Raw genomic sequence first — 27,466 nt, forward strand, 5'->3', positions numbered from 1 at the left:
TTTCCTTGAGCAGATTTATCGAGTGAGAAGAGTTGATAAATGTTGAATCACTCAACTTTGTACCAATGAGTCTATTTTAACTTTATTTTCAGGAGTGGTCCAGTAAGGCTGTACTTGGTCAATACTACAGACATAATCTAGAGTCTACTGGGTACCTTAAAGAACATTTCTAAATACACACACATACACACAGCATTAGAAATGATTTAAAAACCCAGACCTTGGCTTGAAAACAATGAATTACAGTTAATTTTTATTGTTCTTTAAAAATGAACTTTCTAAAATATTAGTAAACCTCATTTTTAGCTCTGTTTTGAAGTGTTGATACCAGTGAAGTAATCTTTTTCTTCTTTGAATCTTTTCCTCTAAATTTATAGTCTTCTCTTTTTCTAAGATAGCAGGAAGTTCCTTCCAGTTCTTAATAAAGATGAAAGGAGCGTTCATGGACTTGAGCAACTGCAGAGGAGCATTAAGGTACACAGATGAATTTCCACAGCTGCCAGCTGTCATTACATCTTCCACCACAGGAACAGAGCCATAGGAGCAAGCCTCATATATTCTGTAACACTCCGTGTTTACTCCTGCTGGGCACAAGGTGAGATCACTCTGAAGCAGAGCATCTTGATAATTCTTAAGGCTTTCATTTGTTTCTTGAGGCTGCCACCTAGAAAATCAGAAAAATAACTGTAGTTTTCACTTTACTAAGCATATCTTTGTGGAAGAAAATATTTTATCTTTTAATGTTGGTTACAGGAAATGGTAAACACACTATAGAGATGGCAGGCAGAAAAGATGAGTCAAGTCTTGCCCAAACAGATTTCTTGAAAATAGTTAAGAATTTGAGAAGTTTGCAGTTGTACACTTAAAATCTAGTGATCATACAGTTTCTGAATGAATGTTATACCAGCCAAAATTTTGTGAGTGCTAGGTCTTCTCTCTCTACCTCACCCTCCAAATTCCTGCCCTTATGGAGCTTATATCTCAGTTCAAGTGGTGGAGACAGATAGTAACCAGGTCAAGCCAATTATTTAGAAGGTGTTAAGTACTGTGTGGAAAACCAGAGCAGAGAAGTGAGGAGGGAGTTTCTGGTAGGGTAGTACTGCAAGTGTAAATAGGTGATCAGGGAGCGTCTCACTCAGGGGCATCCGAATGTGGAGCCAGAGATGAGGGAGCAAACCACGCAGGTATCTGGGGAGAGAATAGAAGGTAGAGCAGGCATAAAGGCCACGAGATGGTACATGCCTGGCATTTTCAAGGGACAGCAAGGAAGCCTGGGTGGCTGAAGGGGAGAGGTGCAGAAAATGGAGTCAGAGTACCCTATCACACAGTTTCAATCAGAGGGGTAACTGACCTCATCTATGTTTGAGCAAAATCAGTTTGGCTACTGTGTTGAGAACAGACTACATGGGGCAAGGGTAGAAACTGAGAGAAAGCTAGATGTTTTCTCCTATTTTCTCAGGGAAATAAACAATAGGGTTATAAGGTAAGAGCAGCTGGGTAGAGAAAAGAGGGTATGAAACGGTCTTCCAGGAAAGTGGGAGAACACATGGAAAACAGAAATGGATGACTGCCAGACATTCAAGGTCAGATACTTCAAGTGAGATCAGTCAGCACCTTTCTCCAAGTGTGGCTGCACAGGTGGAGGTATGGAGCAAGCAAAGAGCTGGATTTAACCAGTTAGGATTTGCCAGATTAAGAAACGAAGAAGCTGAATGTATTTGCAGTCATGATTGATTACGAAGTATAAGTGGGGTCAATAAGAAAGTAAAGATTAGGTGAGTGAAGGACAACGGAAAGGTAGTAGGAACAAGGACGTGTAAGTCCCAGCTAAATTGCTGAAATCAGATTATTACAGGGAATGAGTGGGAATGTCAGAAAAAGATGGTTACAGAGAGAATCGCTGGAACTTGAGATCATGCAGTATGTGTAATCATGAGGTCTAGAAAATGACCATGACAGTGAATGACCGAAGTGGAGACCCAAATCACTGGAGGAGAGGAAGTAAAGGAAGTGCAGGACCAAGGCTATGCAAAGACCATCCATGTGGATTTGGGGATCACTAAGAATGAGGCTGGAGAAATGTTGGAGAGAATGAGAGTGTATCAGGAACTAGACTCCTAAAGAATTAAGGAGATAAACCCAAGGTTTATATGATTTCTTTATAAAGGAGCTATTTTTTAAAATTAATTTTTATTGGAATATTGTTGATTTACAATGTTAATTTCTGCTATATGGCAATAAGTCATTTATACATAAACATATATCCACTCTTTTTTAGATTCTTTTCTCATATAGGTCATTATAGAGTACTGGTTAGAGTTCCGTGTGCTATATAGTAGACTCTTATTAGTTATCTATTTTATTCATGGTAGGGTGTATAAGTCAATCTCCCAATTTATTTCTCTCCATTATGATTTCAAAGAGAAAGAGTAGTGAATACTTTCGTCTGCTGGTATGAGATTCAAAACTGATATTGTTTTAGGGAGGGAAAAGGGAAAGAGGTCTGGAAGCAGCAATGAGAAGCAAGGAGGACTGCTACTCTACCTCCTTGGTTTAATGGTAGTAAAGGAATATCAAGAGTAAGCCTGTTTGTACAATCAACTTTCATATTTTTCCCTCACTCCTTCCATTCCAGGCACAGTGTCCCTTGTTCCTCACACATGTGGCATTGATTTGCATTTCCCTGATGTATCCATGTTAAGCGTACTTTCATGTACCTGTTGGCCACCTGCATTTCCTCTTTGGAAAAATGTCTTTTTAGTTCTTCTGCCCATTTTTTTAACTTGGCCATTTGCTTTCTTTGGTGTTGAGTTGGATGAGCTATTTATATATATATATATATATGATATTAACCTGTTAGGTTTTGTTGTTGTTGTTGTTGTTGTTTTATTGATGGTTTCCTTTGCTGTGCAAAAGCTTTTAAGTTTAATTAGGTAAACTTAAGTTTAATTTAATTTAAACAAAATTTAAAATTTAAAATAAAGTTTGTTTAATTTGCTTATTTTTGTTTTCTTTGCTTTAGAAAACAGATCTAAAAAAAAAATTGCTGTTATTTATGTCAAAGAGAATTCTACCTATGTTTTCTTCTAGTTTTATAGTATCTGTTCTTTATATTTAGGTCTTTAATCCATTTTGAGTTTATTTTTTTATATTGTGTTAGAGAATTTCTAATTTCATTCTTTTACATGCACCTGTCCAATTTTCCCAGCATCACTTACTGAAGAAACTGTCTTTTCTCCATTGTATATTCTCGCCTCCTTTGTCACAGCTTAATTGACCATAGTGTGTGGATTTATTTCTGAGCTCTGTACTCTGCTCCACTGATCTTCGTGTCTGTTTTGTGCCAGTATCACACTGTATTGATGACTGTAGCTTTGTAGTGCAGTCTGAAGTTAGGGAGCATGATTCCTCCAAATCATTCTTCTTTCTTAAGATTTTTTTTTCTTTGGCTATTTGGGGTTTTTGTGTTTCCAAACAATTTAAAATGATTTGTTCTAATTCTGTGAAAAATGCCATTGGTATTTTGATAGGGATTGCCTTGAATCCATAGATTGCCTTGGGTAGTATGGTCACCTTAATAGTATTCTTTTATTGTGAGAACAAGATGAACAAGATATATCTTTCCCTCTGTTTATGTTGCCTTCAATTTCTTTCATCAGTGTTTTATAGCTTTCTGAGCATAGGTCTTTTCCCTTCTTAGGTAGGTTTATTCCCAGGTAGTTTATTTGATAAGATGGTAACTTCTCTTTCTGATAGTACACTAATCGTTAGTATACAGAAATGTAACCAATTTCTATATGCTAATTCTGTGTCCTGCAACTTTACCAAACTCACTGATGAGCTCTAGTAGTTTTCTGGTGGTGTCTTTAGGATTTTCTGTGTATAGTATCACGTCATCTGAAAACAGTGACAGTTTTCCTTCTTCCTTTCCAATCTGGATTCCATTTCTTTTTCTTCTCTGATTGCTGTGGCCAAGACTTCTGAAACTGTGCTGAATAAAAGTGGTGAGCGTGGGCATCCTTGTCTTGTTCCTGTTTTGTTGTATATGGCCTTTATTATGTTGAGGCAAGTTCCCTCTATGCCCACTTTCTGGAGAGTTTTTATCATAAATGAATGATGAACGTTATCAAAAGTTTTTTCTGTGTCTATGGAGAAGATCACATGGTTTTTATTCTTCACTTTGCTAATGTGGTGTATCACATAGGGTGATGATAGCCTTGTAGAATGAGTTTGAAAGTGTTTTTTCCTCTGCAATTTTTAAAAAATAGTTTGAGGATAGATGTCAACTCTTCCTTAAATGTTTGGTAGAATTTACCTGTGAAGCCATCTGGTGCTGGACTTCTGTTTGTTGGAAGTGTTTAAATTACTGATTCAATTTCATTATTGGTAATCAGTTTGTTCATATTTTCTGTTTCTTTCTGGTTCAGTTTTGGGAGATTCTACCTTTCTAAGAATTTGTCCACATCCCCTAGGTTGTCCATTGTATTTGCATATAGTTGTACATAGTAGTCTCTTATGATCCCTTGTATTTTTGTAATATTGGCTGTAACTTTTTCTTTTTCATTTCTGATTTTATTGATTTGGGTGCTCTTCATTTTTTTTTTTTTTCTTTAAGAGTCTTATTAAAGGTTTATACATTTGGGTTTATCTTTTCAAAGAACCACCTTTTTCTATCACTTTAAGTTGCTGATGTCTTACCTTCAAATGAATTTTAAAACCCCTGCATTTGTACTCTTCTCCCCTCATAATTAGTTTTTGATATCATATTTTGCATCTAATTGTTTTGTATATCCCTTAAATGCTTATTATGGATATAGATGACTTTACTACTTTTTTCTTTTGTCCCTACTGGCTTCATGTGTGGATGGTTTCCCACCTTCACTGTACGTTTGTCTTTACTTTTTCACTTTGTAAGTTGCTTCTTTCTTGTGGCCTTTTCTTTTCTCACCTAGAGAAGCTCTTTTAACATTTGTTTTAAGGCTAGTTTGGTGGTGCTATACTCTTTTAGCTTTTGCTTCTCAGTAAAACTTTTGATCACTCCATCAAATCTGAATGAGAACTTTACTGGGTAGAGTATTCTTGGTTGTAGTAGAGTCATGTTTTCTAGAATACAGTATCTGCTCCAATTAATGTATTTCTAGATGTAAAAGGACATTTTTTTAAAAGGCATTACTTCTCTGATGACACTGCTTTACATGAAACTCTGTTTATTTAAAAATAAAATACTGCTACTGCTGCTAAGTTGCTTCAGTTGTATCCAACTCTGTGCGACCCCATAGACGGCAGCCCACCAGGCTCCCCCGTCCCTGGGATTCTCCAGGCAAGAACATTGGAGTGGGTTGCCATTTCCTTCTCCAATGCATGAAAGTGAAAAGTGAAAGGGAAGTCGCTCAGTCATGTCCGACTCCTAGCGACGCCATGGACTGCAGCCTACCAGGCTCCTCCGTCCATGGGATTTTCCAGGCAAGAGTACTGGAGTGGGGTGCCATTGCCTTCTCCGAAAATAAAATAAGTGATCTCCAAATTTCTTCCTTCAGTCCATGAACACCTGTTTCATGATTACCATGTAAAAGATGGAAGAAAGTTAACCCTATTAAATCCATCCATCCATCCATCCATTCCCCACTTGTCCTGGCCTACTTTATGCAAGGTCCTATGTTAGATCTCGGGGTTCAAAGAATGGCCTCTGTCCTCAGGGTGATGCCAGGTTCCTGAAGCTGTGAGGCATACGGCATGCCAGTCTTGGAACACTGAACTGGTTTGCTGAACATCTCAGAGATGAACCTAAGATTCTTACTGTCATCCACAATCTCCTGTGTTCAAGTCTGACTAACAAATATTATTGAGGAAACCTAACAATTGACATGTGCATATGATAGTTACCAATGTTTGTCTTCAAGATGGACTATGGGAGATGCTCTCTATTTTTAATGTATACAACACTGTTTCATCACAGCTTTAATTATTAATGTATCTTCTGGGGAAAGACTGGTATTAATGGAGTTAAAAATGTCTGTGGAAATCTGTAGGGTCACATAAAGCCTGGAAACATGTTTCACAGATTGGAAACATGCTGGATGAATCAAGTAAACATAGAACTTACTGTTCTCTTGCTGAAACCCAACAAAGCTTATCATTCCCATCCTGTTTCAAAATTTTCATTAGTGCTTGTCTGGATGAATTTTCATAAACGGTTCCTACAAAATTACACAAGTATGGCCTTTCATTATGTAGCATTGACCAGTTCACCTCCACCACAGGAAAATTCCTGTATCTGTAAAAGTAAGTACATGTGAGTTAATATATGACAAGAGGATTAGCAAAATTTGCATAATCTAACATCTTAGGTAGCATGATGATGTAGAAAAGAGAGATTTAAAATAAGATTCTTTAAATCTCAAGTTAAATTTTCCATGCTTACTTTGGAAAAGTTCCTGAATCTACTCACTTAAAAAAAACATTCTCACTTTGACATCCTTTACAAGGTTGCTACAGAAATTATGCACCTAAAATGCTTTGCTTTTTTATATTCAACTTCTATTACTGATCTGAAGTTATAAGACAGGAAGAACTTAAGATCTTCAAAGTATAAAGAATCTTCTACATTCGTAATAATCATGATTTTTTAAAAAAAATTATTGGAGTATAGTTGCTTTACAATGTTTTGTTAGTTTCTGTTGTACAGCAAAGTGAATCAGCCATACGAATACATAAGTCTTCCTTCCTATTTAGGTCACCACAAAGTACTGAGTAGAGTTCCCTGTGCTGCACGTTAGGGTCCCATTAGTTATCTATTTTATACAGTGAATATATGTCAATCCTAATCTTCCATTCATCCTACCCCTCCTTCCCCCTTCATATCCATAAGTTACCCATATGTCTGTTCTCTACATCTGTGTCTCTATTTCTGCTTTGCAAGTAAGTTCATCTGTACTATGTTTCTAGGTTCCACATATAAGCAATATTATATGATATTTGTTTTTCTCTTTCTGACTTCACTCCATATGACAGTCTCTAGATCATTCATGTCTCTGCAAATGACACTATTTTGTTTCTTTTTATTGCTATAACAAAGAATTCCAATTCCAAAAGCTTTTCAAGTAGATTTTTTTAAAAACCCAAAATCTTATATCCCACACAGAAGAGGCCTGTTGCAATCGGCTCATTCTTATGGGCATTTGGGAATAAGAGGCAACAAATTACGTGCCTGAACTACAACCTTCACGTAAGAGCAAAGCTTAACGTAACAGTTAGGGCTATAATGGCTTCCTCAATCTCAGCATTACTGCCCTTTGGGCGGGATAATTCTTCGCTGTGGAGGCTATCCTCTATACTGTAAGATATTGAACAGCACCCCTGGCCTCTATTCACCAGATGCCAGTATCGCCTCCTCTCTCCACTTGTAACAATCAAATGTATCTCCAGACATTGCCAAATGTCTCCTAGGGGGAGGGCAAAACTGCACCTGGTTGAGAACCACTGGTCTATAAGAAAGATATTTGTCCAACAGTACCAGAATTATGATGAGTTTCCCTCCTATACTGTATGAATAGGTGATGTAGTACACTATAAAGAAATAATTATTTTATTTCAAACATTCTACTCAAAGGCTAGATTTTTCAGAGCATCTTAAACCTGGCTATACCTAGCAAACCTTTTGTCTGCTTCTTCCCTACCCTAAACCTGTTGAGTCAGAATCTGGACATGGAAGGCCAGAGACTATGTTTTGTCAATGTGCTTCCCTGGTGACAGTCAAAGGTCACATCTTGTAACCCGTGATAAAATAATAGAAAATGAATATCTGATTCAAGTACCACATTAGTTAGCTATTTCATAACTCATCCATTTGACATATATTTGTTGAGTGCCTAATCTGTGTATGTACTGTTTTAGGCTCTACAGATAAAGTAGTGCAAAAAGGAGACAAAAATCCCTGCTATCAGGAAGTTTATGTACTAGTGGCAACTTGAAGTCAACTTATTGTTACTCAAAGGCCCTGTATTAACAGAATGATAAAAAAATAAGTTTCCAATTTTAAAGAAAGGCCTCATATATATTACATATTATTTAACTAACCTTCCTTTTAATAGAAAGATAGACTGGTAGCTCAGTGGTAAAGAATCTTCCTGCCAATGCAGGAGACGTGAGTTCAATCCCTAATTTGGGAATATAGCCTGGAGAAGGAAATGGAACCCATTCCAGTCTTCTTGCCTGGGAAATCCTACAGACAGAGAAGTCTGGTAGGCTACAGTAAATGGGGTCACAAAAGAGTCAGACACAATTTAGTGACTAAACAACAACAACAAGATACACAAAAAGACCCCAAAATAATATATAAATTAATTTGGGGGAGAGGGCTTCCAAGGTGGGGAAGTGGTAAAGAATTCGCCTGCCAATGCAGGAGGTTCTAGAGATGTGTGTTTGATCCCTGGGTCAGGAAGATTCCCCTGGAGTAGGAATGGCAACCCACTCTAGTATTCTTGCCTGGAAAATTCCATGGACACAGGAGCCTGGTGGGATACAGTACAGGGAGTTGCAAAGTGTCAGACATGACTGAGCACATGCAAGAGATCTGTGCAAACTCAACCAATCTCAGTGTCAGATCTGAGTATATTATAATCCTCCCAAACCGAAGGGTCAGGGTGCTCTTGATGTAATACTTGATCTAAAGTAGGGATTTAAGAAAACTAAGTATCTATATAATAGTTATATAGATATAGATGAAGAGATTCTGTAATTGTTTTTAGAAAATCTGTCTCTCTGCCATCCACTGCTAAATATCTCTTTAAGGCACTACTGATCAATTTGAAAATTTACTATGCCTTGGGGTTCTAAAATACAAAAATGTAACTTATCTGGTCTCCTCATCAAAGTCTAAAATACCCTAAAAATATCAACTATTATTACCAAAGCATGAGGCCAAACCACATTTCTGCCCATAGAAAAGGTGGCACATGGCCTCAAGGAGCTCAGAAGAACTACATTTATCACAAATCTAAAACACAATCCTCCTGGTACAGAGATTCAGGTCTTAGAGCCTAGAAACATGTAAAAATAATTTGTACTTACGTTGCTACTCCTAAAGGCCACTGAAAAACATCCATGTCATTAATCCAGGGGCTGTCATATATTATGAAAAGTCGTTCCACAGAGCCTCCATTTCTTTTGAGGAATTGGTTTATCCATTCATTATTACAATGTTCATTTCCTAGCAAAACAACAGCAAGATGCTGGAGTTTTTGAGTTTGCACTAAATTCTGTGCATAAAGTAACCACTGGGTGGCATAAAAGACCTTCGCCTTTTCTCTTCCATTTAGAACCAGGACCACATTGTTCACATCAACAGAGAAGTACCCTGGGACCACAGCCGGACCAGTGATGAAGCTGTTAAAAACAAAAGAAAAACAAGAGACAAACAAGAAGAGAACAAAATCGTTTGGTACCAGAAGTTCTATGTCATTTTATGTAAAATATACAATGAGACTTAATCCATATACTTCCTAGAAACAATTTCTATAATACTTTTTTTGAACAAGTTTGGATGGTGGGACAGAGATGTAGATTAATGGGAAGTTTTGGTTGTAGACAGATTAATTATATGCAAATTTGAAAATACCACAGGAAAAAAATTTATGCTTATATATCTAGTAAAAGTGTAAATATAAAAATTTGAATGGGAAGATATATAACCATTTCACGATAGTGATTGAGGAGGAAGGAAGAGGAAAGGACATGAGGAACAATATGAAGACAGCATGTAATGCCTTTATTGGAAATATTTAATTCTTTTAAGAGGAAAGTTATATATCTGAAGCAAATATGACCGAGAGCCAGAACCTGTTCGTTCTGTGTGTGGGTGTGCTGTCGTGTCCAACTCTGTGACCCATAGACTGGAGCCCGCTAGGCTCCTCTGTCCATGGAATCTTCCAGGCAGGAATACTGGAGAGGGTTGCCATTTCCTTCTTCAGGGGATCTTTCCTATCCAGGGATTGAAAATGTATCTCTATTGTCTCCTGCACTGGATTCTTTACCACTGTGCCACCTGGTTCCAGGTGGTGGAGAAATGGGAATCTATTGTAAAACTCCCTATTCTTTAAAGTATTTAAAAATATCATAAAAGGAGTAGATACATTTCATAACTCCCATTTTCATATCATGTGCTGCTTTGAACAACCAGTACCACTGAAATATTTTAAATGAATATGTATTAAATATAAAAAGTACCATTTAACCTATGGTAAAAGTAGATGGTCCTGGATTCTTTGCAACCTGCTCAACCATTTTTTAATAACTTGCTAGAGTCTTTAAATATTTAGTACAAATATGTTGAAATCCTGCTTTTATTGCTTATTATTGTTTGGGATAAAAAACTAACATTTATTAAATGCCTTTTATATACATGGTACATAGGCACTCTGCACAGGTTCTCCTTTAACCTCTACAGCAACTCTGCAGAGGACATTAGGCCCCCATTTTGCATTTGGGAAATAAGGCTGAAGGTACACAGCCTGTGATGGCAGCATTGAGATTTGAATCAAGATCTAACTTGAGAGCTTGAATTTTTCCCAAGACACTATGGTTAGCTCAAATTAGTATGTTAGCTCAAATTAGTATAAATATGTATTTATATTTTGTTTATGTACTGTGTGATTTTTATGACATTGTTCTACAGTGATGATAAGCTATGGGAACAAAACTGTGTTTTTTGAATTTGCCTTGGACAGGAAGATGCCAAATGATTCAGTGATCATTTAGTCATTTAGGAGAATCTGTAGAGTCTGAGGGGCTAGAAAGCACTTTAGAGATGATGAGGATAGTTATGGTAAATTTAAAATAGTTATTATTGGTAGCACATGAACATTTCTGTCTCCTTTAAAGCTATAAGCTGGAGAAGGAAATGGCAATCCACTCCAGTATTCTTGCCTGGAGAATTCCATGCACAGAGCAGCCTGGAGGGCTACAGTCCATGGGGTTGCAAAGAGTCAGACACAATTTAGTGACTAAACCACAAAAGTTATAGGCAGGGGGACTTCCCTGGTGGTCCAGTGGTTAAGAATCCATCTTGCAACAGAGGGGATGCAGGTCTGATCCCTGGTCAAGGAACTAAGATTCCCACAGGCAGCGGAGCAACTAAGTCAGCATGTCACCACTACTGAGCCCATGAGCCACAACTAGAGAGTCCACATGCCACAGTGAAAGATCCCGAATGATGCAGTGAAGATCCCAAAATGAAGGGATAGGGAGGAATACTTCTGATTTTACTGATCCATGCAAATTAACAAAAGCATGATTTGTTCAGGGCACATCTGACCCGTTGTGGAGTCTCTACAGCTCCCTTTTTGTAGGAGGCTCTCAAATTCCAGCAAGCAGGCATGTCACCCCTCACGCGCTGACCAACCGGTTTTCCAGACCTCGAGGCCATGTTCAAGTAAAGGTGAAAGCCCTGGGGTCAATGCTGCGGAGTCAAGGTATAGATCAGAAGTTCCCCAATTTTTTTGGTTCCCAGGAAACTTTCAGTGTTTTGGTAATTTTTTCATAGTATCTACCAAACCAAAAATAATGAGTAATGGTTCATGAGCAATGTTTTTTAAATTGTTAGATTCAAATAACTTGTTAAGTATTTCTGTCCAAGAGCTTAGAAGCCACTTAAAAAATAACATGCATACACTGAAGAAAAAAGTAATATTCCTATTTCAGTTCAGTTCAGTCACTCAGCCGTATCTGACTCTCTGCTCTTAACTAACTACACATGCTTAATAATGGGATGTGTGTACCTACGGAGCACTACACAACTTCTCAAACCTTGGAATCAGAGAGGACACTGCCTTAGTCACTGCTTATTCCACTTCGATTTCTGAGTGGTACCTCGATTTGATCACAGCAATCATGAGAAACTCAGCTCCACAAACGCGTAACATCTCTGAAGTGGATGCAGGGTGATCTAATGTTGAAATGTGAACTACCTCAAACTAGTAATTTGCATGGTGTTTGACAGATGTGAAGTGTAACTGTCATTCCCACAAATATTAATAATATTTTGTGGTGCCCCAGGGTACCTTAGTACATAATTTGGGAAACATGGATTTAGATAAAGAAACTTTAGGGGTAAAAAAAAATTCCCTTACGATTCAGATAGTTATGTGTATGTGTGTGTTGGGAGGTGTGCTAGTCAAACTACAATGAGTTGAGACGTGAATGAGAAGTAAGGGGACAGTAAGAAGTTCAGTGAGGAGAAGTGCAACTCAAAATTCATAAAAGTCAGAACGGCCACCATTAAAAAGTCTACAAATTAACAAATGCTGAAGAGGGTGTGGAGAAAAGGGAGCCTCCCTTCACTGTTGGTGGGAATGTAAGTTGGTAGAGCCACTATGGAAAGCAGTATGAAAGTTCCTCAAAAAACTAAAAATAGAGTTAAAAATAGAGTTGCCATATGATCTAGCAATCTCACTTCTGAGCATATATTCAAATAAAACTGTAATTCAAAAAGATACAAGGACTCCTATGTCCATGGTAGCGCTATTCACAGCAGCCAAGATGTAGAAGCAACCTAAATGCTCACTGACAGATGAATGGATAAAGATGTGCTATATATACACAATGGAATACTACTCGGCCGTAAAAAAGAAGGAAACAATGCCATTTGCAGCTATATGGGTGGACCTAGACATTATCATACTAAGTGAACTAAGTCATAAAAAGACAAAACCCATATGATATCATTTACATGTGGAATCTAACATATGACACAAATGAATCTATCCATGAAACAGAATCACAGGCATAGAGAGCAGACTTGTGGTTGCCAAGGGGGACGGGGAGTAGGGAAGATGGACTGGAAGTCTGAGTTAGCAGATGTAAACAATTATATATAGAATGGATAAACAACAAGGAACTATATTGAACATCCTGTGATAAACCCAAATGGAAAAAGAGTATGAAAAAGAATGTCTGTGTATAAATGTCTGTGTGTGTGTTTAACTGAATCACTCTGCTATACTGAAATTAATACAACATTATAAATCAACTATACTTAAAACACGGAGAAGGCAATGGCACCCCACTCCAGTACTCTTGCCTGGAAAATCCCATGGACGGAGGAGCCTGGTAGGCTGTGGTCCTTGGGGTTGCTAAGAGTTGGACATGACTGAGCGACTTCACTTTCACTTTTCACTTTCATGCATTAGAGAAGGAAATGGCAACCCACTCCAGTGTTCTTGCCTGGAGAATCCCAGGGACGGGGGAGCTTGGTGAGCTGCCGTCTATGGGGTCGCACAGAGTCGGACACGACTGAAGCGACTTAGCAGCAGCAGCAGCAGCAACAGCATACTTAAATAAATTTACAATAAAAGTAAGTGGGGACAGTAAGCACAGACAACTCTTCTCAAAGTGTGGAGGAGAAGGCAAGAAAGTAATAAATGAAAGGCTGAAGATGAGGCGAGCAAGGAAGTAACCAATGGAGCAAGGTCTTGCAGTATGTAGAAAGGATGCACAGGTAGAGGAAGTTAATACTGAGCTAGGGAATCACCTCACCGTCTGCGAGCTAAGAAAAAGAGAAGGTTAGGTGAGGGATCACTTAGAGATCATGTACATAAATGTTAGAGGAGCTAGTTAAGGGCGACAGTTATGGGTATTCTTGAGGAAATAGGCAGGATTGTCTGCTGTGAAAAAGGGGGTTAGGCTGGTGCTGAGTAGTGGGCTAGAGAAGAGTGGAAAATCTGCTTTTATTCTTCCTGTACTTTCTATGTTGAATGCATACTAGCTATCTTGTCATGCAAGCTAGCAACCAGGGAACTGTCACATTTGATTCTTGCTCTCATCTAATAATCCTTAAATTCTGATAGTTTTGCCCCTAAGTTTCTCAAATTCCTGACTCTGTCAGAATACCACTTCCCAATTTCATCCCTTATTTATATCTCGGCAGGATACTTAAGAGTTTTCTAATGCAAAGATGTGGCCTACCTGATTTCAGTTGTCTCCTTCAAATCATTTTTCCACACAGCTACTAGAGACATCAACACCAAAAACGTATGACAATACCACACTATCTAGCTTAATCATCCTCAACTGCTTTTCACTGAACAAGAACAAAGTCCAAGAGCTTTAATGTGGCACGTTACAAGGCCCGCCATGATCTGGCCCTTGCCCTCCACTTCCAATCTCAGCTACTCTACTCCACCTTCATGTTCTGGGGGTTCTGAATGGCCTGAAATTTTGTGCACAAACCAAGCTGTGTATCAGTTCTGATACTGCCTCTGCTGGGAATATAATCACTCCTCTTGGTGCCTTTCTAAATTCTACTAATCTTTTAAGACTCAGCTCAGCTATCACCTCCTCTAGGAAGCCTTTCTTGATAGATGCCATACCCCCAACTCTACTTACAGTGACTTAGTGACCCTCCCTCTATATTTCCCTAACAACTAAGGAGTATACACGTCTTTATCATTATGCTCTGTATACAGATTCAAAGTTATTAATGTATTTATCTCAGCCTCTAGTGTGTGAACTCCCTGAGGGAAAAGTATTTTATTCATTTTGAGATCTTCAGAACCTATTGTGAACCAACTAGCAGGCAACTCAGTAAACGTCGAATAAGTAAGCCGTAATTCTCTTTAAGAGAGTTATTTTGCTCTACCGATTTATTTAAGTTATCCTACTGCATTTAAAATATGAATCAAATTACAAAATTCAATTTAGTAATAAATTTCCAGCTATACAGTATGCCATATGTGGGCTTCCCCAGTGGCTCAGCGCCAAAGAATCCACCTGCAATGTAGGAGTCGAAGGAGACGTGGGTTCAATCCCTGGGTTGGGAAGATCCCCTGCAGGAGGGGGTTTGGCAACCCCCTCCAGTATTCTTCCTGAAGAAGCCCATGGACAGAGGAGCCTGGCGGGCTACAGTCCATAGAGTCACAAAGAGTCAGACACGACTGAAAAGACTGAGCATTCAGTGTGCATGCATGCATGCTCAGGCATATGTATAAGATATTATAGTATATTTACTCATGATGAAACATTGTGTTTTTGTTTCCTAAAGTTACGAATCATGCATCAGTCATAAATATCCATTAACTGAAAAATGAACATATTTATGGAGCTATACATGGAATTTTGAAACAGTGACTTCCTCTTCTAGATTTCTTAGCATATATTTAATAGTCAGAACTTCTATTCTTCAATATTTGTACTTTTTCTGCTGCTGCTGCTAAGTCACTTCAGTTGTGTCCGACCTGTGTGACCCCAGAGACGGCAGCCCACCAGGCTCCCCCATCCCTGGGATTCTCCAGGCAAGAACACTGGAGTGGGTTGCCATTTCCTTCTCCAGAGCATGAAAGTGAAAAGTGAAAGTGAAGTCGCTCAGTCATGTCCGACTCTTAGCGACCCCAAGGACTGCAGCCTACCAGGCTCCTCTGTCCATGGAATTTTCCAGGCAAGAGTACTGGAGTGGGGTGCCATTGCCTTCTCCTGCTGCTGCTGCTGCTAAGTCGCTTCAGTCGTGTCCGACTCTGTGCGACCCCATAGACAGCAGCCCACCAGGCTCCCCCGTCCCTGGGATTCTCCAGGCAAGAACACTGGAGTGGGTTGCCATTTCCTTCTCCATTGCCTTCTCCTAGATTCAGTTAAAAACTTTGCTCCCAATAAGTACTTTTGATACTTAGATAGTCCAGAGAAATAATCTGAATATTGAATTCTAAGCTGAACGTGAGCAAAACATATTTTTTAGAATCCAGTGTAAATAGTTTCATTTTTCCTAAATTCAGTAAGTGCTACCGAAAAAATGCTGTATGTTATTATATTAAGTGAGTTACTGATAAGATTAATAATTTGCCAGCCAAGAGACTGGCAAATGCCTTGATCAATAATAAGTACACAAACTAAACCATCCACATAGCTCTCAGCCATTGATTTTACATCGTTTTTGACTGACAGTTTTAGAAAATTCAGTTTTATAAAATAGGTATGCTGAATTCATGAATGGCCCTTACTTTTGAATAGCTGCTGCAATTCACCCCATTCTCACGGCCAGTATCACTGCCATGACTCCATGCCTTCCTAATTCAATGTTTATGCTGAAACACTCCCACCCTCTTATTAGTCTGGCTGGAGAGGGAGAATGAGCATTATGAAAAATTAACTATAGTATCTTTGGTTACCAATGAAAAGTTTATTTGAGATCTGTATTGATCTATGATCCAGTAATATGACTTAAATATAGTATAACCATTAATATTATCTATAAATGCTTTCACTCATTGTAATGAATAGTGAGTTCATTAACTCCTTATAATAGTAATACCTGGAAATTCTAAAAATAGGATCAGACATATTTTATTCTATCATGATATTTAAAGAACGTTGACCTTTTTCATAAGGATCAGATGCTCACTGAAAATACCATAATTGAATTTAGACAATAATGAATTAAGCAACTTAGCATCTAACTTTTGTTTTATCAAATGGGTAGGCATTTATATATCTTATGATAATGCCTGCACAGGGACATTACAGAATTCTGAAGGCAGTCTTCTGGGAATAAAGCAAATGCCATGATGAATAGAAGATTCCTCCTAAGAAATTAAAAATAAGTTTCCCTATGAAATTAAACTATAAATGAACAACATATGATGGATGTGAGTAGAGACAGGCAAAGTTTCTTCAAGAGATGAATGGGTTCCATGCTAGCTTGTAACATAACTGAACACATTAACATAAAAATGTATCAATAAGGTGCTTGTTGGGAAGCCATGTGATGGAGAGATAATAGACAATGATGGAAACATAGAAAAAGGAGAACTGAAAGATAGAGAGATGGTGCAATACCTATTTAAGTAGAGTAAATATAATAAAACTAGTAACAAGACTTTTATAGTGACTACTATGTGCCTGATACTAGTCTAAGCACTATATACCTATTATGCTTTTGATTTTCAAAAGAATACTGTAAAATAGAAACTATTATTTGCCTTATTTTAAATTCAAGGAAATCCAGGCACAGAGATGTTAAGAAATTTGCCCAAGGTCAGACAACTAATGAGAGGTAAAGCTGGAACTGGAACTCAGATATTCTGGCTCTGGAGTCTGTGCTCATAACTCAGTCACACTGCTACCCTGTCCAGAGATGACAGGACTTCACCAGGCTGAATCACAGGTTCAGTCTGCCCCACATGTGTTCAACTACTCACATCCTCAGCACAGACTATATATGGTATGGACTCAGTGGTGAACACAGAGTCATTTCATTTCTTTCCTTCTGAAACATGAAGTGCTACATATAGCTATATTGCACATTTAATTCCATATTTAATCAAACAACTCCCAAATATTTAGGTATCACTTATAGCCTGCCTTTAAGGAAGTAAGGAGCTGGTCAGGCCAATAAAGGCACAGGGACTGTCTGATAGCTGTATTTCCATTCTGAATTATTTACCTGGTACCTTGGATTACATCACTTGGGCCTATGAATTAAGAATAAGCATTCAGGAGCCTGATTTACCCTGGAACACTGATGATATCCTTTTTATTTTCTGCCTCAGAACTGTTGTGAAATTAAAATTAAATAATATAAATTCTTTGCAAACTTAAAGGTTTAAATAGAATGTATTTTTGCTTATTTAAAGGATCTTGATAGTATTCAGAAACTCTTTCTGTATCTTCAAGATGAGCCACTACTTCCAACTTTGGGGAAAGTAAAAAACGAATGTGTCAAAACATTTTAGTTAGTACCCATGAAGCCTGATTCAACTCAAAACTGCAATTTAATAGAAGATTATTAATTTTGGATAAATTATATATGCTACTTTCCATGAGCCTAAACCTTTAGTAGAAGAAGGCAATGGCACCCCACTCCAGCACTCTTGCCTGGAAAATCCCATGGACGGAGGCCACAGTCCATGGGGTCGCTAAGAGTCGGACACGACTGAGCGACTTCATTTTCACTTTTCACTTTCATGCACTGGAGAAGGAAATGGCAACCCACTCCAGTGTTCTTGCCTGGAGAATCCCAGGGACGGGGGTGCCTCATGGGCTGCCGTCTTTGGGGTCGCATGGAGTCGGACACGACTGAAGCAACTTAGCAGCAGCAGCAGCAGCAAACCTTTAGTAACTTGTTTACAAAAATCAGCTATAACAGTGAACTTCCCTGAATACACAGTTCTCTTGAAATCTAAAAGGAAATAGTGTTGATATTTAATCATAATATAAAATCTCAGGTAAGTATTTCAGAAGGAAACAGGAAGTGAGTTTTTCTTTTTGGAGTTAAGACTATTTGCTCAAAATCTTTGCTATCAATATAATAACACTGTATGTTAACTTCTCAATAAATTTTAAATAATTCTTTTGGAAATTCTATATGTTGTAGGTAGATCTATTAGACTAATACTCATAACATATGCTTACATTTAAAACAGCAAAACGTTAGATTTATATGTAAAACACACATCTACTTTCAGACACCTGAATCCAACAATTTTAGTTTAGAATTATGTATAAACTCTTCAGTGGGATTACATCTATAATCCCATCTATGAGCCTGGAGATAAAAGGAAAAATAATCATTACCAATGATGATTTAAAAGTCTGTTTGCTTTTCAAGAATGATTTCTTTGAAAAGATACATGCAATGAAATTGATTTCCAAGTGAGTATACAGTAAATAAAGAATTAAAAGAAAATTCAAATGAAACTCATATTCAGTTCAGTTCAGTCGCGTCCGACTCTTTGCTACCCCATTAACTGCAGCACGCCAGGCCTCCCTGTCCATCACCAACTCCCAGAGTCCACCCAAACCCATATCCATCGAGTCGGTGATGCCATCCAACCATCTCATCCTCTGTCGTCCCCTTCTCCTCCTGCCCTCAATCTTTTCCAGCATCATATTAACCATAGCCTTTCCTCTTAATCTCTGTGGGAAATAAATAGAATCCTAATGAAAGCCATAATTGTTAGTTCACATTTTTTCCCCCTGAATAATATAACTGTTAAATGAAATAAGCATTTAAAATAATTATTTTTGGTTTTTATTTCAATTGGAAGGCAAAATCTAATAGAAAACAATATTATTTCATTGCCACAATTTTTCTAAATAAAATTCTTAATGCTGTTTAAAAACCTTCAGAAAATATGCAATCACAGTTATAAAAATAAGAATGCAAAAAAAATCTTCATAAAACATTGGTTTTATTCAATCTAAAAAAAGATTTCTGAATATTGCAGTAAAATGGTAATCTATACTATCAAATCATGATAGAACTCATATATGAAATGTTTTAATGGATAAAAATTTCAGAACTAATAGCAGTAGCTTTAGCTACCATGTGAGTATTATAAAAATATGTGACTCTATTACATGAAAGAGAAAAATAAAAACATTGTTTATGTATCATTCCCCCAAGATAGAATGTTAAATATTTATTAATAACCAAATGTTACAAAATTTAGAGCATGGACTTTTCCATATAATCAGAAATGTTTTGATTAAAATAAAACATATATAGAATTCCAAAAAAAGCAGAATTTTGTAATATCCAATTTTATAAGAAAATGTTTAAGGTAAGCTATAACTACAAATATATATTCATGAGATTCTCCATTCTTCACAAGTTAAAGTGGAAATATTTTCTATGAACATATTTTCCTCTGAGTTTTCTTCTGGTATTGATATAAAACATTGTACAGCACCGTATCAAAGGTTAATACTGCACAGTTAATACCTGTAATGTGTTCTTCCAACAACTGAATTTCCTTCTCTCCACTGAGCAGTCACATCAGTGGGTTCAAGTAAACCTTCGAAAATGTGCTCCCAGAGATACAAACCTGATAATTAAAAAAACAAAAAATGAAAGCATTTACCATCCGGTTTACTCTATTGTGTGAGATGACTTTATGTTCTGCTCTTTCATATTATTTGATCAGAAATCAGATTCTATTCCTCTTTGGGCTCAAAATCATCAATATGGCAGCTAATGTACAAGAGACTAACTCAGATGTTGTCAGTGTAAAATGTGGCAAATGTGGGATATACTAAAGATAATAAACTCTATGATTCTAAATTTGAGAAACCCCTATCATTGGACTACCTATCTTATCCTGAAATGTGTTATATTACAGTATAAGTTACCTTAGATTAGAACTGTTTCTATACTCTAACAAGCTGGGGATGGATTTACCATCTTATGCCAAATAGAACCAGAGGGTCTCATGTATGCATATACATTCAGTATATCAAGGAGATATTACCTCCTTCCCAATTGAGCACACATCCTTCACTACATGATGCCATCTGCAGACAAATGCCACTGCATCCTACCTCTTTAGGCCAGCCCCTATGTTTTATTATGATTTCATCTATATGAAAGCTCTGAGAGTAGAGGAGAGCAGTGTCACACAATAAGGTATTCTGGAGACGATGAGGTCTGGAGACGATGAGGTAATTGGGGAGCCCAGTTACCTAAATGTAACTAAAAAGTTACATTGGAAGATGTGTTTTGTTACATTCTCATCACACTAAAAGACATGTACAAAAAACCCATGTTAAAAGACTAGGCTAATCAGATAAAGCTTTCCAAATACAGTAGGTTTAGTAATGTTTTCTCCCAACCCAAGATGGCCAAAGATGAAATCTCTAGGACCTGTAAATACATTACCTTTAGAAAGCAAAAGAGGCTTTCTAAATGTGATTAAGATAAGGATGCTAAGGTGTAGAGATTATGCTGGATTATCTAGGTGTTGATGTTGTTCAGTGCTAGATTATCTGGGTGTTGTTGCTGTTGTTCAATCCTTAAGTCATGTCCGACTCTTTGTGACCCCATGGACTGTGGCACGCCAGTCTTCCCTGTCCTTCACTATCTCCCAGAGTCTGCTCAAACTTATGTCCGTTTAGTTGATGATGCCATCCTATCATCTTATCCTCTGTCGCCCCCATTTCCTCCTGCCCTCAATCTTTCCCAGCATCAGGGTCTGTTCCAATGAGTTGGCTCTTCACATCAGGTGGCCAAAGTACTGGAGTTTCAGCTTCAGCGTCAGTCCTTCCAAAGAGTATTCAGGGTTGATTTCTTTAAGATTGACTGATTTGATATCCTTGCTGTGCAAGGGACTCTCAAGATCTTCTCTAGAATCACAGTTTAAAAGCATCAATTCTTCAGCGCTTAGCTTTTAATACGTTCTCTAGGCCCATCACTTCACGGCAAATAGTTGGGGAAACAATGGAAACCACAAGAGATTTTATTTTGGGGGACTCCAAAATCACTACAGATGGTGACTGCAGCCATGAAATTAAAAGACACTTGCTCCTTGGAAGAAAAGCTAGACAGTATATTAAAAAGCAGACATTATTTTGGCAACAAAAGTCCATCTAGTCAAAGCTATGGTTTTTCCAGTAGTCATGTATGGATGTGAGAGTTGGACTACAAGAAAGCTGAGCACCAAAGAAGTGATGCTTTTGAACTGTGGTGTTGGAGAAGACTCGAGAGTCCCTTGGACTGCAAGGAGATCCAACCAGTCCATCCTAAAGGAAATCAGTCCTGAATATTCATTGGAAAGACTGATGTTGAAGCTGAAACTCTAATACTTTGGTCACCCGATGAGAAGAACTGACTCATTTGAAAAGACCCTGATGCTGGGAAAGATGGAAGGCAGGAGGAGAAGGGGACAATAGAGGATGAGATGGTTGGCATCATCGACTCAATGGACATGAGTTTGAGCAAGCTCTGGAAGTTGGTGATGGACAGGGAAGCTTGGCATGCTGCAGTCCATGGAGTTGCAGACTGAGTGACTGAACTGAACTGAACTGAGGTTTGTCGTAGCTTTTCTTCTAATGAGCAAGCATCTTTTAATTTTGTGGCTGTGGTCACTGTCCATAGTGATTTTGGAGTCCAAGAAAATAAAATCTGCCACTGTTTTCACTTTTTCTCCATCTATTTGCCATGAAGTGACGGGACCAGATGCCATGATCTTAGTTTTCTGAATAAGTTTTAAGTCAGCCTTTTCACTCTCCTCTTTCACCTTCATCAAGAGACTCCTTAATTCCTTTGCTTTCTGCCATTAGAGTGGTATCATCTGCATATCTGAGGTTCTTGATATTTCTCCTGGCAATCTTGATTCCACTTATGATTCAGCCAGCCTAGCATTTCACATGATGTACTCTACATATAAGCTAAATAAGCAAGGTGACAATATACAGCTTTGACATACTCCTTTCCCAATTTTGAACCAGTCTGTTCTGGGTGGGTCCTATATAATCACAAGGATCCTCAGGAGAGGGAGCCAGGAGTGTCAAAATGAGGGAAAGAGGTTTGAGGAAGAAGGAGAAGTCAGGAAGAGGTGGGGCTATGGGTCAAGGAATGAAAGCAGTTACTAGAAGGCAGTAAAAAGCAAGGAAACAGATGCTTCTCTAGAGCATCCAAATGGAATAGCCCGAGGCACACTTTAGATTTCTGCCTTCAGAAACGTAATATAATAAATTAATGGTGACCAAAGTTAATAATGCTGTATTTGCATATTTGAAAGTTGCTAAGAGAGTAGATCATAAAGTTCACATCACAAGAAAAAAGTTTTAACTATGTGAGGTGATGGATGTTCACTAGACTTACTGTATTGATCCTTTCACAATATACACCTATATCAAATCATTATGTAGTACACTTGAAACTTATAATTATAGATTAAAAAATATATGTTGTTTTTATATACAATGGAATGTTGCTCAGCCATGGTAGTGGCTGGTGGTTTAGTTGCTAAGTTGTGTCCAACTCTTAGCACCATGGACTGTAGCCTGCCAGGCTTGTTTATCCATGGGATTTCCCAGGCAAGTATACCAAAGTGGGTTGCCATTTCCTTCTCCAGGGGATCTTCCCAACCCAGGGGCAGAATCCAGGTCTCCTGCATTGCAGGCAGTCTCCTGCACTGCAGGTGGTCTCCTGACTTGTGGACACAGCAGGGGAAGGAGAGAGTGGGGTAAATTGAAAGAGCAGCACTGAAACATATACATTTCAATGTGTAAAATAAATAGCTAGTGGGAAGTTGCTATATAACACAGGGAGCTCAGCCTGGTGCTCTGTGATGACCTAAAGGGGTGGGATGGAGGGTGGGGTGGGAGAGGTTCAAGAGGGAGGGCTATATGTATACTTATGGCTGGTTCACACTGTTGTACACCAGAAATCAATACAACATTGTAAAGCAATTATCTTCCAATTAAAAATAATTAAATTTAAATAAAAAATATGTTTTAAGCCACTAACTTTTTGGTAATTGGTTATAGCAGCTAAAGGAAACTACATATTATGTAGCTATAGAAATGGGGTGCTGCTGTAACAAATACTTAAAAATCTGGAAGTGGCTTTGGAATTGGGTAATGGGGAAAGGTTGAAAAAATTTTGAGAACAATGATTAAAAAACACTTAGATTAGACTGACTTAAACAGACTGTAGGTAGAAATATGGATGTTAGTGACTCAGCTGGTGAAAACTCGGGAGAAAGTTAGGAGAACAGTAGGAAAAAACTTGTATCATTTTAGAGAATATCAAAATCATCATAAACCGATTTTTAGAAGAAATAGGCACATTAAAAGTGCTGTTGATGAGGGCTCAAAGGAAGTGAGGAACATGTTATTAGAGTTTGGAGTAAAGAAGATCCTTGTTATAAACAGAAGTAGAAAGTTCAGCTGAATTGTTTCCTGCACTTATGTGCAAAGCAGAACTTGTAAATGATAAACTTGGATAGTTAGTTGAAGAAATTTCTAAGTAAAGTGTTGTAGCTGTGGCCTCATTTCTTCTCGCTGATTACAATAAGATATGAGTTGAAAAGAGAGACTTAGAAAAACATTAAGCAAAAAGGAATCATGACTTGATGATTTTGAAAATTCTTAGCCTCTTCAGATTGCAAAAGAGAGGAAAAATTAGGGGATTCACTGTCAAGAAAGCATGCTAACCTTCCTGAAAATGGAAGACTAAAGATGTAGCTGACATCCTTTTGCTAATGTCTGGTCAGAATATTCAATCACGTAGAGGGGTTTGTTTTGTTTTGTTTTTAGTATTAGGTGTTGATTTGTGAATCTTCTTAGCCATTATCAGCAGAAGCTAGAAATAGAGATGGGGTTATCCAGGAAACACCTGTGGAGGAACTCTTGTCTAATAAAGCGAATCTTTATGTCATACATATGGGAGACTGACATGGTTCTTGAGAACGTTATATTAATAGAAACACTGCCAACTTGGACTAAAAGGGACAGAGAGAGAGTTGAAATGAAACAAGCTTATTGGAAAATCCTAACAGCAGGAAACAGGCTGATAAAGCTACTGAGCTGCAAACACATGCTAACCTTCCTGAAAATGGAACGATGACTTCTCAAGCACGGAGCTGAAAAATCCAAAAGAACATTTGAGCCATAGATTACTCACTCCCAGGGCTTGAAACCTAATGGAGTCTGCGTGGTTGGATATCAAAGATGCTTAAACCTGTGACTCCATTCTTATTCCATTTTCTCCCTTTTGAATGGGAATTTCTGTAACTGGTATCCTATGACTGTGCCTGGGGAACAGGCTGATGAATGCAATGCTTGATAAATCTCATCTGACCAGTTTGTACCTATTAGATTGAAATCAGAAAAGTCTAGAATAATGAAAACTGTTAAGAAGTATATTTAATTAAAGACTAGAATGAGGAAGTGCAAATTTAAAGAAACAAATTAATATGACAGGTTCTAATAGAGAAAAAAATTGCTAGAACTTGATGATTAGAGGTCTGGGTCTGGGTACTTGAACTTTAGAGATCAGTAATTTTCAAGGCAGTATATATGTATGCAAATGTTTATGAATTTATGAAACATTATGGGTCAGGTACTACTATTCTGTTTACTTTCCTTTCACCTGGTACCTTTTATCCATATCCCTTACTGTATATATATTTAACGCATGTTTAATGGCCAAAAAACTCACTTCTAATTGACTAAGTTCTTTCTGACTCTTTTGTCATTGAGGGTGGGTGAGTGAGTGAGTGAGTGAAGTCGCTCAGTTGTGTCCAACTCTTTGAGACCCCATGGACTGTAGCCTACCAGGCTCCTCCCTCCATGGGATTCTCCAGGCAAGAGTACTGGAGTGGGTTGCCATTTTCTCTAATTGAGCATATTGTATAATTTGGAACACTATACTCTCATGATACTCAGAGCAAAATTGCTTTAGTGGGCAACCAAGTTTAATCAACTACATACTATATCCCTTTCTGAGGCATTCATGATGAACACTGGCATATTAAAACCTCTGACAAAGTTTCTGCAACAAAGAACCTTGTTTAACTTTGTTTAGTTCAATGTTTCCTAAACTTGTTTGGCCATTAAGGTCAGAGGCCACATCTTACACTCTGCATCAAGTGTCTAATAAACACATAGTTCCATGAAAATTCAGCTGACATAGGCATTTTAATATAATGATGTTCACACAACCTGCTCTTTGTGTCTACAGATAAAGCTGTGCTCTGCTAAAGACAGGTGCACATGCATATGTTTGTGTGTGTTTACACAGATGTTGTCTAATAAAAATAGAAATGGTATACTGAAAAAAAGTGAAAAAAATGTATTATGTATCTTAACAAATGATGAAATGGACTTTAAATGTATTAATAGTGCTTTTATATGATGCTTTTACATATCTTAGCTTTAAACATTAACTTACCAATGGCAGCTTTGCCCCAGATTTGTACATGGAAGAGTTTTTTCTCTTTTGTGGACTTATTTACTATCTGAAGGCTAGTTTTAAGTCTGTGTTGTTGTTCTTTTTTTTCATCTTCTTCCCAAGGATTCCATTCTTCACTTCTCAAAGTAGATTGTTCTGTGTTATAAAAAGAGTACCAAGTGTTATCAATAAGGCAGAGCATCAGTTATAGATAAATTCAAGCCATTTAAATTAGATGTTGTTGTTTAGTCGCTAAGTAGTGTACGACTCTTTTGCATCCCCATGGACTATAGCCTGCCAGGCTTCTCTGTCCATGCATTTTCCAGGTGAGAATACTGTAGTGGCTGCTACTTTTTTTTTCTCTAGGGGATCTTTCCTATTCAGGGTTCCAACCCACATCTCCTGCATTGGCAGGTGGATCCTTCACCACTCAGCCACCTGGAAAGTCAGGGAGTTTTACCTGCATCCTAACTTCAATTTTTCAAAGAGATTAAGCAAGAGAATTTGAACAGGTTAAACACACAATAAAAATTTTAAAAAGGAAATCAGAACTTAATTTTGATTGAACCATTACCCCAAAAGAACTTGAAATAAAATGTTAACAAAATGTTAGGCTCCCCAAAAAAGCCTTCTAAAATAACTGGGTACAGTAATATGTATTATTACAAGCTTAACTTTTGCCAATTCTATATAGATTGTATATACGTTACGCAAACTATACATAAAACTTGACTTCAACATGAAAAGTGTCCAACAGTTTCAGATACTATTGTGCAAAATTCTGAAATAAATAAGCCTGAGTCCGAACCTGACATGGGTCAACAAAATACAAAAAAGGGATCAAAACTTGGAGATAAAACACTCTAGTCTTCCGAAGTCACCGCAGGATTAGAGAAGGCTCTTTGTTTCAATAGGCTTCTCTGGTGGCTCAGACGGTAACGCGTCTGCCTACAATGAGGGAGATTGGGGTTCGATCCCTGGGTCGGGAAGATTCTCTGGAAAAGGAAATGGCAACCCACTCCAGGGTCGGGAAGGAAATGGCAACCCACTCCAGGGTCAGGTAGATTCTCTGGAGAAGGAAATGGCAACCCACTCCAGTACTCTTGCCTGGAAAATCCCATGGACGGAGGACCGTGGTAGACTACAGTCCATGGGGTCGCAAAGAGTCGGACACGATTGAGCGACTTCATTTTTCACTTTCTTTTGTTTCAATATGGGAATAGATGTCTTTAAGCCAGCGGCATTCCAGAGAATCTGGCATTTTGTGACAACGTCTTGGATATTCAAGATGTGTTTTTAAAAGTGTGTGCACCTGTTAGCCCCAGGGGTGGGGAGTGGCGACAGCATGTGAGATTTCCCGAGGCCTGGGGTGGCTACCGAGAGCTGGAAGGGGAGAAGTGCGCCCCGGAGCCATCCTGGACCCGAGAGCCGGATTGGTGGCAGCGTGGCTCAGCTATCCCGGCCCCTACCATCCCTCAGCCCCGCGACCCGGCGCGCAGCCGAGAAGAGAGGCCGCGGTCCGGTATCCTACCTCGGCCGCGCCTCTCCCGCACCGGGACAACCCCCTTCCTGAGGCCCCGCAAAGGCACGTCCGGCGTCCGGCGGCGGCGCCCGAAGAAGACGTGGTAGGCGGCGTAGAGCGAGAAGAGGCAGTACACGGCGATAAAAATCGAGCAGAGACGCTTCCGCGTCAGCCGCATCCCACTTAGGCTTCCGCTCAGGTCACCACCAACATGGAGGTGGGCCAGGGACTAGACTGCCTTTCTGCGCCGCGGTCCTGCTGGCTTCGGGAGCAGGCCTAAGCGCGGC

General features: G+C 38.4%; 1 protein-coding gene across 2 annotated transcripts; it reads right to left on the reverse strand.

The window, feature by feature from the left end:
- Positions 1–226: 226 nt before the first annotated feature.
- RXYLT1 (ribitol xylosyltransferase 1) lies at positions 227–27,466 on the reverse strand. 2 transcript variants are annotated; one of them, XM_086400221.1, is made up of 6 exons: positions 27,189–27,466; positions 25,658–25,813; positions 19,706–19,808; positions 9,070–9,384; positions 6,104–6,274; positions 227–664 (listed from the first exon to the last, which is right to left on the reverse strand). In XM_086400221.1, the coding sequence occupies exons 1-6, from the start codon at positions 27,355–27,357 to the stop codon at positions 247–249; spliced, it is 1,332 nt and encodes a 443-aa protein (XP_086256347.1). In that variant the 5' UTR covers positions 27,358–27,466; the 3' UTR covers positions 227–246. The 2 variants fall into 2 exon arrangements, with proteins under 2 accessions (XP_086256347.1, XP_086256348.1); XM_086400222.1 differs by lacking the exon at positions 19,706–19,808.

This window comes from Bos grunniens, chromosome 5, assembly GCF_055505025.1.
Source record: "Bos grunniens cultivar Pamir isolate PY7600 chromosome 5, Bosgru_T2T1.0, whole genome shotgun sequence".
In the NCBI taxonomy this organism is placed as follows: Eukaryota; Metazoa; Chordata; class Mammalia; order Artiodactyla; family Bovidae; genus Bos; species Bos grunniens.